This window comes from Drosophila miranda (assembly GCF_003369915.1).
Source record: "Drosophila miranda strain MSH22 chromosome Y unlocalized genomic scaffold, D.miranda_PacBio2.1 Contig_Y1_pilon, whole genome shotgun sequence".
Classification (NCBI taxonomy): domain Eukaryota; kingdom Metazoa; phylum Arthropoda; class Insecta; order Diptera; family Drosophilidae; genus Drosophila; species Drosophila miranda.
Window position 1 is genome coordinate 16,088,334 of NW_022881603.1, and position 16,426 is coordinate 16,104,759.

Below are 16,426 nucleotides of genomic sequence, written 5' to 3' on the forward strand. Positions count from 1 at the left end.
CATGAAAATAGTTTCAACTTTTTGAACATTGTATTCAAACGGAAATCTGTTGTTGCCCAACAAAACCACAAAATGAGATTAAATATGGTTGTTATTGTCAGCATCCTCATGGGTAAGAATATAGTTGCAGAAATGCAATAAATCAAGCTCTATTCCATTGCAGGATTGGCATTCTGTCCGTTCGTAACGACCACAACTCCCCGTGAAACACGACGAAATACAACAAACAAATATGATAGGACATCCCAAAAGATCAATGAATCTATTTCCATGCTGAACAATTCAAAATTCGTGGATGATCTGAAGACATCCGTCAAACGTATCCAGCAAAACATTGAAGAGCAATTAAAGAAGGAAATGCTGCCCAAGCAAATCTTACTGCCCCACCTTATTTTTGCTAACATGATACGGCCCATCGTTACCTATGAACGCAACAACACGATCAAAACGGAGGAGTCCAATGCTGGCACAGGCCTTCCAGGCGGCAGTCTATCCCCCAAATTAAGCTACATCCGACTGATTGGTGTTTTGATTGACCATATCTGTGGGTAGAGAGTATCTTTTCTTCCTAGATTACCTACTGATCCTGCTCCTAACGCCCCCCGCAGGGTTCACTGCCTCGGAATCACCACAAGAAGGATCAGCATCCTCAGAGGAAACTCCAAAATTGACCAACAACACGATAATGTGAGGAGAGTTCGATGAGGTGTGGTTGTAGAGTACATGAGAGGACTTTGTCGATATTTATACATATATTGAAAATACACTTTATTTTATATCATATTCAGTTTTAAGTATGGCCAAAAAATAATCAAATGGAAAACAGAAGAACAAAAGACAAAATCAAAACTAAATTCAGTTCAAAGTGGAGAAAGGAGTGTGAAAATCAATCAACTTCTTCAAAAATAGATTCAAAAAATAAAACATAAATTTCTGGTTTTTTCATGGGTAGTTTTATGTTTTATATATATATATGTATATATGTATGAATGTATATTGTTAACATTTATTATTAGTGACTATGTAATATCTGCTGCGGAGATTTATCTTCTTTTTCTTTTCGTAATTTGATTCCGTTTATATGCAGGTTTTTGCAGGTACTTAGTACTAGTTTTTGCTCCTTAGATTTGCGATTATTGTACGCTTGTCCTATGCACACACACACAACACTCAGAATATACCCTACGTATGAGAATTGGGGCTTTATTAAGGGGTGTTGGTGGTCGGGGTCGGGGTCGGGTTGTGGGAAATACTAAACAGTGTCTAAGCATTAGTAAATACATCTCCAGTTTAGTTGGTAAAATTAGCTAACACCGATGTAAGTAGTCGCTATGTTGTACATTCATGGGTTATACATTATCATATATCGTCATCTCTGATGTCGTAAAAGGTATCGCAGATCTATAACGATCGTATATATATAGTGTATATGAAACAATCTGCAGTTATAGATTCTAGGCGTATAGGCTAGGCATTGAAGTCTTAGACGAGTTTAAATAGCACTTTCTCATAGAGTCTACAGCTAAACAGGTATACAGATCGATCCTACAATATATTTTATCTATGTAGATGTATCTAAAGCTAGCTAGAGTAAGAGTTACGTTAGAGTTAGGTTCCAGTTTCTTATGTCCATAGAATACTTGAGTAAAGATATAGCTAAGATTGTTCGACAGAATTCTCTGTTATCCCCTCCCTCCCCGCACATTCCATTCATTCGGTTGCTTGATTCGTTTTTGGTTTTGATTTTTGATTTTGATTTGTTGTTCCCTATAGATTATGGTCATAGTGGATGGCTTTCGGATGATTCTCAGACAATCGGCACGCACACCCATTCCATCAGCCGGAACAGCAGCGAGCACAGCCAATTCTAGGCGGCCGTCGTGACCTTGGCCTGGCCGCCACCAGGCTCGGCTGTAGCTCCAGCTCCTGCTCCTACTGCTCCTCCAGCAGTGGCCTCAGCTGTCACTGTCGCCGTTGAGATCTCGTCCAGCTGCAGCTCTGTGTCGTTAGGCCCATCGCTGGGGATGTGGCTGGTGCTGCTGCTGCTGCCACCACCGCTGCCACCGCCGCTCTCCGACTGGCTGGTGCGCAGCTCCGGAGGCAGATAGATTTTGACCACGCTGGTGATCTTTACCCGGCAATTCGGACAGTTGCTGCACCTGTAACGGGATGGGAAGACACGGTTAGGCGCGGTTGCAGGAGAGTGGGGAGGAGGGGGACTACTAACCTGGCGGCACACTGGGCACAGGCAATCACGTGACAGCACGGATTGAACACTGTGTTGATGGCGCGATCCATGCAGATCTTGCATTGCATGGCCTCGGATATGCGCGTGTCCACGCAGCGCTCAATCGCCGCCTCACGCGCCTCCTTCTCGCGTATGGCCAAATCTATCTTGCCGGCCATGGAGCCACCACCAGCACCTGAACTGGGGCCGGCCCCATCGCCAAATGCTTCGGAGGCGACACCACCAGCAACAGCAACAGCAGCAGCAGTCGCACAGCCATCAGTGCCAGCCAGGACAGCCGCATCGCCGCCGCGCTCGTGCAGAATCCTCCGGGCCTGATCGTGCACCTCCCGGCACGTGTGCTGGATGTCGAACACATAGCGCTTGCCCAGCTCCGTGTCCTCCTTGAACATGGAGGCAATGGTGCCCTTGAGATCCCGGGTAAACTGATTGGTCACAACGCCCCGCACCTTGTCGCACACATAGAAGGCGTGCCGCTCGGTAATGGAGCGGTAGAGGCCGGCGGCAATGGGCTGCTTGGGCAGCTTGATTTCGAGCTCCTTGCGATCGTTGTGATCGTCCACGTACTCCAGCTTGAAGGTGCGCCTCAGCGACTTGGCAGCGGCAATCGCGCCAAAGGTGATGCTAACGAAAAGGGATGGAGTCGATTAGTTTCGGGGATTTTTGGGGGATTAGCCGGCGGGACTCACCTTTGCTTCTCACCCCCACGGCAGACGGTGATGCCATGGGCGCCCACGGCAATGTCGCACCGAGTGGCGCTCTCGTTGGTGGTGACGCCGCTGAAGAGCTCCTCGCCATAGCCGGCCAGGTCCTGAATGGACTGCAGCAGCCAGTACTTGGCCGACTTGGGGCTCATCTGCAGCTTGGCCAGCTTTCCGTGCTCGGTGGCGATCTGTCTGAGGTGGTCCGACGGTGGCTCTGCCGCGGAGGCATTGGCATCGGCCTCGCTCTCGGGACTGGGCAGGAACACGTACTCCTCGTACATGCGCAGCGGATTGCTGGCCAGGCGCTCGTCCAGCCCCGTCTGGCTGCTGCTGTTGCTGGGGCTGCTCGAGCTGGAGTTCGAGTGGGTGTGGGAGCAGGTGTGCGATGTGGTGGCGGAGGCGGAGGTGGAGGTGCAGGCTGAGGCGGAAACAGAGGCTGAGGGCGACGGCTGCAGGCTGCAGCTGGTCCCGGCCAGCGGCAGGGCACAGTTCTCGATGTGCTCCATGGACTTCTGCTTGGACAGGCGTCGCTTCTTGAAGCTCAGCACGTGCTCCTTCTCCTTGCGCTGCTGCTCCAGACGCTGCTGCTGGGCCTGCTGCTGCTGCAGCTGCTGTTGGGCCAGCTCCCGGCGCATCCTCATGGGGCAGTCGGCCCTCAGGGCCGCCTTGTTGAAGCGCAGGCCATCGGCCTGGCAGAGCAGAGCCGCCAGCTTGGCCGCATTGCTCCAGTCGCTGGCCGAGAGCCGACCCTCCATCAGGTCCCGGCGGGCCTGCATGTAGAACAGATTGCGCACACTCTCCTGCAGGATGAAGTGCACGGGCACCCAGAACTTGACGCGCAGGGTCAGCATCAGTTGGATGCCACTGCCGCTGCTGCCGCTGTCGCAGGACAGCCGATTCCTCAGATTGATCCACTGACGCGTCTGCGTCTCCTTCTGGTTGGGTGTCCAGTGCTCCAGGCCAAAGTATTCCATCTCACAGATGATGTTCAGGGCGCGACAGACCTGAGAAAAAACAGAGTTCTGTATTAGATAAAGGCAATGTACTCAAGAGAGCTATTCTATATATTCTCAAGGATGGTTGGGTGTTAATTAAAGTTAAAGCTTAGCTGAAGAGGAGACAGGGGCAGACGCATTCCAATCTATTCTGGATCAGCGGCTTATCAATTCAAGTTGGCGGAATCTGTCAGCGACATACGGCTCCCAGCAGTTTCAGGCAAAGCATGTCCTGTCAGTAGCGCGGCCTGTCAGGCTGCCGTGACAGCAGTAGGAACACTGCTGGCATCAACAACAACAAGTGCCGGAGCGGAGGAGTGGAGGAGCGGAGGAGCGGAAGAGAAGTGCTGTTGCGGCTGAATTGCCAATTGGGGGCGATGGTTGGGGGTGGTCTCTAGAAATATTTGCTTATGCAACGAGCGTGTCATCACTTGGAATTGGAACAGCAGCCATAAGGATGTTGTTTGCGAGGACGATGGTGATGATGATGATGATGATGATGATGCTGTTCCAGATATACGCCTCTACCCCCGGCCCCGCCCCATTTCCATTGGTTGCTGCTCCAAAATGAAATTCCGAAATGTCGAGAAAAAAATGAATTTGTTTGTTTTTCGAAACTCCGTTCAACAGGGGGCACTTCCATCTCGTTGAGGTTTTGCCCACACAAAATTTAATTGAAGCAAAAAATTTCGTATATAATCATTCAATTTTGTTGTTGTTTTCTGTGGAAAAATTTAATTGCATATTATTTGGCGCTTGGCATTTGTTCAACATTTTTCACTTGATTAAGCATAATGGAATATTCCATAGATATAATATAATATAATAGACTATTAGTACGAATCCATCCAGCTTCAGCAGCTTCGACAGCTTTAAATCTGGCGGCAATGTTTCCCTAAACTGTATTCAACATTTTGCAGCACAGCTAGTCATTAAATTTCAGCGAAAACTCTCGAGAGGATTCACTCGATGCGCTCTCAGATACAGCACACTCTCCCCAATCCAATCTTCCTTTATGGAATAAGCCCCACGCCATTCTTTAGGCGGGTGGGGGGGGCACAACTTCCGGCACAGCTGGCTGCCTCGCCTCGCCTCGGAGATGAACATCTCGAGAGTCGTCTCTTGTCGGCTCTGCACAGTGCCGTTAACAACCGTTACCAAGTTGCCACACCTCCTATTCCCCACTAGCGTGCTAGTGGTGGCAGTGGCATGTAAATTGATCCATGTACTTGATTAATTAACTGCGTTCGGCTTGGGATTGGAATCTCATCCGGTGCCTACAACCACCAACCGCCTACCACCCACCACCTACCACAAGGTACTATTCCATCCCATTCGCCCGTTTCGTAAACCGCAGGCTGTCGACGACACTTTGGCGTCTTAATTAGTCCAGAAACGTTTGCCCTGAGTGGATTTTCATGGTTCGAGTGGTTTTGCTTGGCTTCGAGTGGTTTTGCTTGTCTCCACGACTACTACTCATGAGTGCATTCATTTGGATAGAATGTCGTAGCGAAATTGGGTTTTGCAGTCTAATGAGAAATACAATGACTTGAGCTTTGCTTGGAATCGAATTCATTTGTGGTTTTCGTTGAGTATTCTAGAAAGGGAAGACAGTTCGGGGTGCAGAATTCTACTATAAAAGTTCTTGCCACATCTGGTGTTTATTAAAGCCTTAAATTGCGTTGCTTGATTTATTTATACATTCAATTGGAAGCAAACATGAAATACCAAAAATAATCAAATGCTTTATTGTATTTCCCCATCCCCCCAATTCCTCCGATTCTGCTGCCATTTCACAGAGACTTGAAGTGAGCACCCCAATGCTTAAATAGCACGCAAAATGGTTGGAGCATTTGATTCCAATTAGGAAACATATTCAAACAAGTTCTGGCTCATGGGAATATTTTTGCTTTAATTTGGAATTATATTTTGTTGAGAGCAAAACGTGGCGGCAACAGGCGGAGGAGCGGCGGCAGCCAAAAATGTAGAACATTCCAAGGTGTATTTGAGCGGGGTGAACCTCTTGAGTTGCCTATTTGTTTGACCCCCACGCTATCGCTGATGTGCGAGAGATTCATTCACCGCAAAAATACAAAAGAGCTTCGCTGTCTCTTCTCTCTGCCTGCCGACAAGTGCAAAGTCCACTTTTGTGTATTATTTCGCTAAAATTAAATGAAACAGAAATGCAAAACCAACTCGAATTCGAGCACGAATCGTGAACAAATTTATTTATTTTCTGAAGCCAGCCATCAGCAAATAACAACAATAGCGAATTAGGCTGGGCAGCGAAGCTTGACATAACCGAAACTTTCGTAATTGTCACTAAGGCAAGACACAAACAAATCTGCGGACAGGGCGCGTGCGCCCCACCAGGCAAATAGGCAGATGGCAAGAGTTTAGTACCGCCCGCCCCTCCACTGATTATACGACTTAACGTCTCTCGTAATACCCTGCAGCGGATTATTTGCTGTTATGGCCTATCATTTGGGTAGGTAGTAAAATCAGGTAGAACCGTGTAAAATAACACAAACAGAATGTAACATCTGTTACTTCACTTGAGGTCGAGCTTCTTAAGAGAGCCAGGTGGATTAAGAGAGAGCTCTGACCGAGGTAAACAGCAGCGCCAAGAAAGAGTGGGAGACAGAAAAACAAAAGAGCTTCGCATCGTATTGCTTTTCGCTCTTTTACAAACAATTTTTGTTGTTGTAAACGAAAGACAAGTCATGGCAGCAGGTGGGGGGAGGAGGGGTGGAGGGGGGATGGTGGCCCAAATGTTGATGTCGTGAGAGGGGGCAGGCAAGGGGGATCTGGGTATGACTAGCATGCTGGCTGGCTGCTTCGGTGGCGGCGGCTGGCAGCAGAAAACCCGACCAGTGTCGCTTGCAATGGACTTTGGACCCCAGTCTTCAAAATGCCGTTTGGACTTTGGACTGGCACTCGCCTCGTGAGTGGTTTTGTTGTGATGTTGCTTTCGCATACTTGTTTGTTGGTCTTGCTACATATGTACATAAATATGTATAATTGTCATTGCTCTTTGCTGTTTGATCGCAGCAGGCCAGCCGAAACTGTAATGAAAAAACTCCTCGGCGGCTTGTGACGTCAGTTAGGCGACGAGCCGTCGCTTTGGACTTTGTACTTTTGAACTCTTGTTGTGCTTTTGTTGACCGACAGCCAGTGCGACAGAGAGAGGCTGAGCAAAGTCGATCTTACAATTTGCATGGGCCGTAAACGTTTGGCATATCAAATCGAAAAGTTAATTATGCTTATTAAATGATTAATGGGAACACACGTGCTGGAAGAGAGCACATCGGGGGAGTGGGTGAGAGATCGATCGCTTTTATGATGCAAAAGAGAAATGTAGTACTAATTTTTACCGTAGAGAGCGGAATGAATGACTGCGACGCGATCTACATTGTAAACGAAATGAATAGACAGGCGGGAAGAATGACATCTCCGTGCATAACAGCTTCTCCATCGTTCCCATTCCCCTTCTCTCTCTCTCGCAACCATAAATGTTTAGAACATGTTAAAGTTGTTGTTGCTGGCGGCAGACCATGCGCCAGTCGAGTGATCACCTCTCTCCAACATGCCCTGAGGCTGGGAACTAGGTGGAGTCCAAGATACAGAGAGAGAGAGAGAGAGAGCAAGAGTGAGGGGGTGGCGTGGCAGAGAGAGATGGAGAGATTCCCCCTCTCCCATTGCCTGCAGAACGAACACAAATTGTTGGCAATGAAAATGCACTTGTCTGTAGGAGAATGGGATTGGCCGGGCTCTGCTGCTGCTGCGGCTGCGGCTGCTACTGCTGCTGTGCTGAAACAGGTTCAATGCATTGAAATTAATGACGGAACGCGCTCACGGGCTCTGGCCATAAATTGCACTTAATTACTTATGCGCGGAGACCGAGAGCACGTGTTGGCCATGTGCGCCACTTCTCCTGAGCTACGGAAACTTTTAAGTCAACCCCATCTTTATCAACCTGCCAAGCCACCCTCCCCCTGCAGACCACTCTCCTCCATTCGCTCTCAATAGTTGCTATAGTTGCGAATGGCCAATCATTGCGAATACGAAGCAAAAGCGAAAGAGGTAGAGGAGGAGGAGGAGATGCTGTGCACAGTCTCTTAACATATTGTGGAAAAGAAAATGTATTTTAAATATTGAAAGCGAAAAGCGACTGCAAGTGCAATTTCATTAAAGCAGACTCTGAGAAGCCATCTGCTTATATAATCATAAAATAGCAGAAAGCCGTAGATCAATATCACAAGGTGCAGCGATGAGAATATTTCAACTAATGAAGGCGTGAACAATTGCGCTGTGGATACTGGGGGTTCCAACAAATTATTCCAGGTGCACTTTTGCAGTACATTTATATGTAAATCAAGTTACAGAAACTTTCTCGAAATATTGCTTAGAACCACTTTTCATGGCTTTCGAATAGATGTAAGATTAATAGTAATGTATCGTTTATTAATAGTGTTTTTCGAAAAAGAGTACAAAGTGTATGATATAAGATGTGCAATTAATGAGTCTGTTCTTCCGACTTTTTGTTCAACTTTCTGCTTCTACTTCCAACAACCGACTCCCGTATCGATAACCCCTTATCGGTTAGGTCTTTTAAACATCGGTTAAGTCTGGTTATATCGGTTAGGTCTTATCGATGGTATCTTAAGTTCAAATGTTAATTTAGATGGGATAGTGCTAACTGCTTGATACACTGTCCTTTACATTCGGCCCTCCTGCTCATCTTCATCTGTCCCAGATGATAATATATCATCGTTCTCTGAGACAAAACGACATAGCTTCATATTGTCACTGCTCGTTGCTGTGATATTTGGCCCCTCGACTTGAGCAACCTTTCTGACGTCGTAGCGACCGTTCCGCTATACCTTGGTGACTTCATATGGGCCTAGATACTCGCTGGCCAACTTGCGTCCTGCGACGAACTGCGTCCTCTTGATCGCGACCATGTCTCCTAGTCTGTAGCCGTGCTCAGGTCGTCGTTTTTTATCATAATAGCGCTTGTACACCTCTTGCGCCTTCTCAATGTTTTGTTTCGCTTGGTCACGCAGTTCTTGGCGCTCGTTGTTAAACTGCGTAACCAACTCCTCGTTGAGCACCTCCAATAGTCGACTTTCAGCTTGTCTGTGCATCTTTGTCCCAAACATGACCTCGAATGGCGACGACTTCAACGTAGAATGCACATGCGAATTAATCGCCATCTGGACCTGTGGCACATGCTTGTACCACTTCGTTGACTCCTGAGCTGAGAGCTTTACGATGATACCCAAAATTGAACGGTTCACCCGCTCAATCTGACCGTTGCCTCTCGCCACACCTGTCCTTGTACACACATGTTCGACTTTGTTCTCGTTGAGAAACTCGCTGAATGCGTTGGATGTAAACGCTGCTCCTCTGTCGCTGACTATGCGCTTGGGAAAACCAAACACAAATGACCAATCGCTCAGCCTCTTCACAACTTCTTCGTGACCTGTTGACTTAGTTGGGAACAGCCACACAAACTTGGAGAATGCATCTACCACAGCAAAAATGTACTTGTATTGCTTGGCTGTCGCATCCATTGGTCCCAAATGATCAACGTGCAGCGTGTATAGTGGTGTGTCACCCTTGTCAATGCAATGAAGATAGCCTTCTTGTTTTGCTGAAAATTATACAACTGATACAATTAGTAATCAACTTATTTACTTTCCGTTCAAGGTGCGGAATCCAGTATTGCTGCTGAGCTGAGTGCATTGTCTTCGCTGTGGAGAAATGACCAACTTCATGCGATCCTTGAATGATTTCCCTTTCCATCAGCCTTGGAACCACCAATACGTCATTGCCATTTACAGATTTGAAGAGAAGACCTCCTTTAAGCTTGTAGTCTTGATATGGGTGCTGCTTCAGGATCTCAACTGTGGCTTTGATGAAATCGTCATCCTGCTGTGCTTTCTTTATCCGAGCTGTTAGCTCCGTCGTCACGAACATGCATGTCTGCGGAAAACGACTGAGACAGTCCACGTGTCTCATTCTGTCCCCTGGGCGGTGTACTGCTTTGAATGTAAAGTCCTCCATATACAGAATCCACTGGGAAACTTCTCTGGGTATATCTGCTTTCGTTATTGTCTGCTTAAACGCCGCACAGTCAGTGGCAAGATCAAATTTGATCCCCAACAGGTAGTGACGAAACTTCTTGAGTGCGAGGTATACAGCTTTGACCTCCAAATAGTAACTGTGACGTTTGGACTCGGCTTGTGTAGTCTTTTTACTCCAATAGTAAATCGGGTGGAAATTGCCATCAGACTGCTGCAACAGAACTGCTCCGAAACCTTCTTTGGATGCATCCGTGTGGAGTTCCGTTGGCGCTTCTCGTGAGTATAAATGTAATACAGGTGCGATTACATGCAGATTCTTAAAGGTTTGTAGCGACTGTTGCTCTGATTCGCCAATGTTGAAAACTGCTTCCTTCCTGAGTAGATTCGTGAGCGGCCGGGCAACTTGTGCATAGCCAGGGATGAACTTTCTGAAAAAGCCTGTGAGTCCCAGAAATGCTTGAACTGCTTTAATGTCTTTGGGCGTAGCAAACCGACTGACAGCTGCTGTCTTCTCTTTGCCGGGCCAGATTCTCCCGTCCTCAATGATATGGCCCAGAAAGCTAGTGCGTGGCTGCATGAAGCTACATTTCTTCCACTTGATCTTTAGGCCAAACTGCGCAGCTGTCTCCAGGACCAACTTTGTCTTCCTCATGCATACCTTGGGCGACGCGGTGTGAACAATCATGTCGTCCATATAAAGCTGCATAACGACAGAGTTGATTAATTCTTGAAAAATATAGCTTACGAACCGAATGAACGCAGCTGGCGAGTTCTTGAATCCGAAAGGCGCTTTATTAAACTCGAATAATCCCTCCTTTGTAACAAAGGCCGTATACGACTTGCTTTGCTCTTCCATAGGCACATGGAAAAATCCGTTTTCAAGGTCCATTATGGTAAACCACTTAGCCGACTGCAGCTTTTCCAAGACTTCCTCCATGATCGGGACTGGGAAGCAGTCCAGCAATACCATGCTGTTTAACTTCCTGTAGTCTACGCAAACTCTAAGTGTACCATCTTTTTTCTTCACGACGACAACTCTGCTCGCTACATTTGAAGACGACTTGCGCACGATTCCTTGCTCGATCCATTCTTCGACTTGCTTCTTTACGGCACTGGCTTCGTCTGTTGATAAACGACTCGGTGAGTGATGAAACGGCTTGATTACTCCGTCGGGAACTATCTTCAGTTGGATTGGAGACTGCTTTGCAACTTCTGTGGGCATTTGGTAACTGTTTCTTATCATCTTACATCTTATCTACAAAGGATGACTCTTCAGTTACATTATATATAAGAGCATGCTCATCTGTTGGCACAGGATCTGCGTCATGCTTCAAAAACGTGTATCCTTGCATATCAGCGACGAAACGGAACTTTTTAATGAAATCATGCCCCAAAAGTGCGTCGAAATCAATCTGGCTACTGGGGACTACTAAAAACTTCTGTGTGGTCTGCAACTTATCCACGGTAACTTCTGCATTAAAGTATCCAACAGGCTTTGTTGATATCTGACCCAGACCGCGCAACATAGTTGTGCACTTCAAAAGTTTAACGTTTTTCATGGTCTTCAACATACTCTCTTTGATTATGGTTACATCTGACCCTGTATCCACAAGACAGTCAACAACAATGCCGTTTATTTGAATTTTTTTCATGCGACTGCGATCCAAAACGACGCGAACTTTATCAAATTTATCAGCTTCATAAGGACAGTTACGCGAAATGTGACCATTCTGATTGCACTTAAAACACTTTGTTTCGGCTTTGCAGTCTTTGCGTTTGTGTTCTCCTGATCCACAGTTATAGCAATATTCTTTTTTACCGCTTTGCCCACTTTGCTGCTTGAAACTCGTTTTATGCTGTTCGACTGCTGCTATTTTTCTCATCTGCAGCAAGTACTCGTGCATCGACTCACTACTCTTCCTCTTTCTTTCTTGCAGCAGCTTATGAATGTCTGCACTGTTATAGCTACATGTGAATTCATCCAATAATACGTTCTTGAGTTCCTCAGAGGTGCACACGCATTCAGCTTCAAGGAAAAGCTTAGCTGCACCGGTCATTTTTCCTCTGGCCTGCACATACTTTTGCTTTTCAGTAAGCTCATATGCGTCGGCATTTTTTTCGAATATCTCAAACCATTTTTCTATGTGAACCGATTTTCCATCACAATCGCTCACAACTTTTGTAAAATTATCTGGAGCGATCTTCATTTCTCGTTGCTCATCGCAAAGCAGTTTCAAACTTAGCAACTTTATCATTTGATCAATCTTGTCATCAGTATTGTTTTCTGCATTTTCTAAATCTTCCATCTCGTTTGCACTCGTGCGCGACGTTCCTGGTACAGCTTCTTCCTTCTCTCTCTCTTTCCAGTGCAACGGCGGCGGTGTTTGCATCATTTTGCGGCTCTTTTCGACTTGTGTCTGTGTATCCGACGAGTGCTTGTCTTTTCTGTTTATAAGTGTGTATCACACACAACGTGTCTGTGCGTGTTTTTTCTGCTTGTGTACGTACTGCGCACGGACAAGGCGACGCTGCGGCGCGACAATGAATTTCACAATTTTCCAACCGAATTAAACGACCGATCTTTTATTAAACTCCGTGTCTACTGTTAGGCTCACAGAATTTGGATTGTTCAACTTAAGGCTTATAGCCACCAACAACAACTTTACAACTTTATGTAGCTACAAACAACAACTTTAACAACTTTTCAACAATCCTCTTCTTGCATCAGCTTCTGCTTTCTTCTGTTTTTCTTTTTCACACACTCCGAGCTCTGTATTCGACGCGGACGAGCCCCCAAATGTAAGATTAATAAAAATGTATCGTTTATTAATAGTGTTTTTCGAAAAAGAGTACAAAGTGTATGATTTAAGATGTGCAATTAATGAGTCTGTTCTTCCGACTTCTTGTTCAACTTTCTGCTTCCACTTCCAACAACCGACTCCCGTATCGATAACCCCTTATCGGTTAGGTCTTTTAAACATCGGTTAAGTCTGGTTATATCGGTTAGGTCTTATCGATGGTATCTTAAGTTCAAATGTTAATTTAGATGGGATAGTGCTAACTGCTTGATACACTGTCCTTTACATAGATAAGCGAAATCTCTTCACCTTGGATCAGCATAAAAATATTACACATTTAGAATCAAGAGAATGTTTTCGAAAGGAAGGTGAAACTGTCAGTAAATAAATGCAGTGCCAATGTGCAATGCCCCTATCAGTCGAGTTGTCGTTCGTTGCATTCGCCAGCCTACATGCGTACATATGTACTAGGTGCACCCCCCGTGACCTTCAGCTGGAAGCACCTCGACCTTCAGCACCTGACACAATGTTGAGCTACACAAAATCCAATTTCGCTTTCAATTGAAATGACAGGCCAAACTAAATAGTTGCTACACATGTAGTAACTAATCAATTTTCTAATCCCAATAATCTCACATTTACAATTTAATGTGATTGAAGGGCGAATTGGAAAGAAAAGGCCAGCATTTGTACCGTAGTTGTGGATACCCTTGCGCATTGATTGTACTTCGGCTGAGCTTCGGGGAAACTACAGCGATCGTGCAAACAGCTGGTCAAAGCCGCAATACCCTCTCCCAGGGTACTATGTGAAAATAGCTGCAGTTTTAGTTTTTACGTGTACTCTTCTTTATTTCGAATGGGAGCACGTGTGTTTCGTACCCTCTCTCTCTCTCTCTCTCTCTCCCTTTCTCTGTGCATTTAATATCTGCAGCAGGCCTAGGCAACGGCAGCAGCAACGCCAGCAGCGGCAGCGACCGACTGCACATTGGACTTTGATCGTTGGCCATAGATCGTACAGCAGAAACGAAACAACCTAAAAGCTAAAAACAAACAACAAGAATACGAACACAAATGCATTCAAAGTGCACGCTAAAAATGCAATAATAGCTTGAGCAATTGCTTTGGGGTGCGATAATAAAGTTAAGAACAATTTAGTCTCATAATGTACCTTGAAAAGAGAGAAAGCTGATGCTCTTAATTAAAGCAACATCCTTGTGCGGCTCTCTTTCTGTTTCTATAGCAGGGATCTCCTCCTCTCCCGCCACTCCGCTGCTGCGCCTTTACTCAAGAGAATGCTGTCTTTTATTCGCCTCTGTTTCGAGTGCAGTTGACATTTAATTGCGGTTCATTGGGGGAGAGCAAAGTTAATGGCGCAACAGCGGCGCAGTCATAAAGCTCTCTTTCTTTGCTATTTATGTTTTGGTTTTTGTTTTCGCCTTTGTTTTGTCGGGCAATTATGGGTGTCTGTCCCCAATTTGTTGAGTGATCCAGTGCGGCCTTCTTCCTGCATTTTTAATGAAAACGCTTCTGTCGCTGTCGCTGTTGCTGTTGTACGTGACTTTTGGCACAGCCTGCCGACGGATTGCGTCAACGGGCGGAGCCAGCACCAAGTGCATGCGGGGCGGGGGAGGCTGCAGCAGGTCTTAAATAAAAGTTATGCTGATATTTGTATGCATGTGCTCCCTATAAATAAAATCAGATCATATAAGTTTGTGTTTGTGTGCGAGCGAGAATGTCCTGCTGCCAGTTGCCACAATTTTTCTCGTTTTTCTCTTGCTTTTTGTGTGTTTCCCTTTCCTTCTGGCCGCCGCTGCTGTTGTTGTTTGTTGCCTCTCGTTAAGTATGCGTCATTTTCAGTGGCTGCCACTTTTTTTTCGCATGCGTTGCGCGAAAATGCGGAAAAGCCGCAGGGGAGTGGTCTCGCCCGAGCGCCCTTACACTCCATTCCACTACACTGACTCATGGACCCCCTGCCCCATGCCCCATGCACCATGCCCCATGCCACCCCCATCCTTGGAGTTGACTGCAATGCAAACAAGCCCTTAACAAAAGTAACAGCGGCAGTCGAAATATGAATTACGTTATAGGAGAGTGGGGCAGGAAGCGAGGGAGGGCCAGCCCCTAATTAGCATGTCGCATTCCCAATTGCCAGGACGTGATGCCAGGACCCAGAGACCCGCTGATTGTGGGTCATTTTGCGGTCCACGTGAAAATCCGTGCGCGAGTTTATTAAATTTTATTAAGTTCCCATCCGCACAGCATTATCCTACAGCAATCCGTAAACATTTAATGGCAATTATCGCATTAGACCAAACTTTCCATTAAACCCGATAAAAGTTTGGCAAAAAGTTTAAAGAGGAATCCCCCATGGAAACAAATTCAATTTGCTTTCCATACAATTTTCTGTCATAGTTTTCGATCGACTACGAATCACATTTGCAAACTTGATAAATAACATTTAGGGTCATTTTTTTCTCTTCCTGTAAGAAGAGACGAAAACTTTTACAGCAGGCAACAACAAGGCAATGTGAAAAGTTTGCTAGAAGAATGTCAAATGCACACATCCCAGAGTAGAGGAGGGGAGGGTAGAGTAGGTTAAAGGAGAGTACCAGTCGTATACGAAATGTGGCATGTTGTGGCATGTAAAGATGATGAAATTTGCTGTTTCTGGAGATGCATATTGTAGTCCATAGTCTGCCATGTCTATTCTGTGGCTGTGTGTGTGTGTGTGTGTGTGTGGGCAGAGGAACTTGTAAATCAGAATCAGAGGTCATGGTCTCTTCTCCACTCAGCCAAGAACTTGGACAATTGTCGAGATTTTATCTCTCGGAAATGTTTAAAATTCCAAGCAAAGAAAAGGTAATAATATTACAAAAAATTGTTCCTACTTAGAGAGGATTTTGTGTGCCTGTGTGGGGGGGGGGGGGGGGAAGGATGCATAATTAGTTTCCGCATTATGCGGCAGGCCACAAAGGAAGTGGCAGCCACCCAAGTGGCGGATGGCAAATGGCGGATGGCGGCGATGGGGGCGCAATTCCAAAAAATACTTGTATAATAAAGATATTAGAAAATCGGTTTTTTGGAGCCTGGGCCCATAAAGTTTACATAAAGCGAAAGTATCCTGCTGCAGCTGCTCCTCCTGCCCCTCTCGGATGATTTATCCGTTCAGTAATACGCCCTCGTCTCCTACCCAATATCTTCGGGCCCTGGCTCTGAACTGGTTTACCCATAAATCCGGCAGGCAGGGCTGGCATGGATTACCATCCAAGTTTTGCAGCTTCCCCTCCGCCCACGACCTGGCTTGGCCGTTCTCCAATGTATTTCAATTAAGTTATCAAATACACACAGACACACGTCTCTCTGTATCGCCGTATCCGTGAGTTGGCAACAACAAAATGTATCTTTTTATACCCGATACTCAAAATGAGTATTGGGGTATATTAGATTTGTGGTAAAAGTGGATGTGTGTAACGCCAGAGCCAGATCAACCAAATTTGGTATCCACACTCCTGTGATATCGGACCTTGACCGTTTCGTGTCCAAATTTCGCCACACCCCCTTCCGCCCCCGCAAAGGACGAAAATCTGGGGCA

General features: G+C 46.1%; 2 protein-coding genes across 3 annotated transcripts in view; one reads left to right on the top strand and one right to left on the bottom strand.

Annotated features, from left to right (window-relative positions):
- LOC117190697 lies at positions 1 to 932 on the top strand. Of its 2 annotated transcripts, none has more exons than XM_033395760.1 (3): positions 1 to 112; positions 164 to 544; positions 609 to 931. In XM_033395760.1, the coding sequence occupies exons 1-3, from the start codon at positions 73 to 75 to the stop codon at positions 689 to 691; spliced, it is 504 nt and encodes a 167-aa protein (XP_033251651.1). In that variant the 5' UTR covers positions 1 to 72; the 3' UTR covers positions 692 to 931. The 2 variants fall into 2 exon arrangements, with proteins under 2 accessions (XP_033251651.1, XP_033251652.1); XM_033395761.1 differs by having other exon boundaries at positions 9 to 96; positions 609 to 932.
- A 26-nt stretch (positions 933 to 958) lies between these two features.
- Positions 959 to 16,426, bottom strand: part of LOC117190696 (E3 ubiquitin-protein ligase MYLIP-like) — a 34,002-nt gene continuing 18,534 nt past the window's right edge. The window contains exons 2-4 of the mRNA XM_033395759.1: positions 2,938 to 3,956; positions 2,228 to 2,872; positions 959 to 2,159 (exon numbers count right to left, since the gene is read on the bottom strand). Coding sequence (XP_033251650.1) covers positions 1,868 to 2,159; positions 2,228 to 2,872; positions 2,938 to 3,956 — 1,956 coding nt within the window. The 3' untranslated portion in view covers positions 959 to 1,867. The remainder of the gene's footprint in view (positions 2,160 to 2,227; positions 2,873 to 2,937; positions 3,957 to 16,426) is intronic.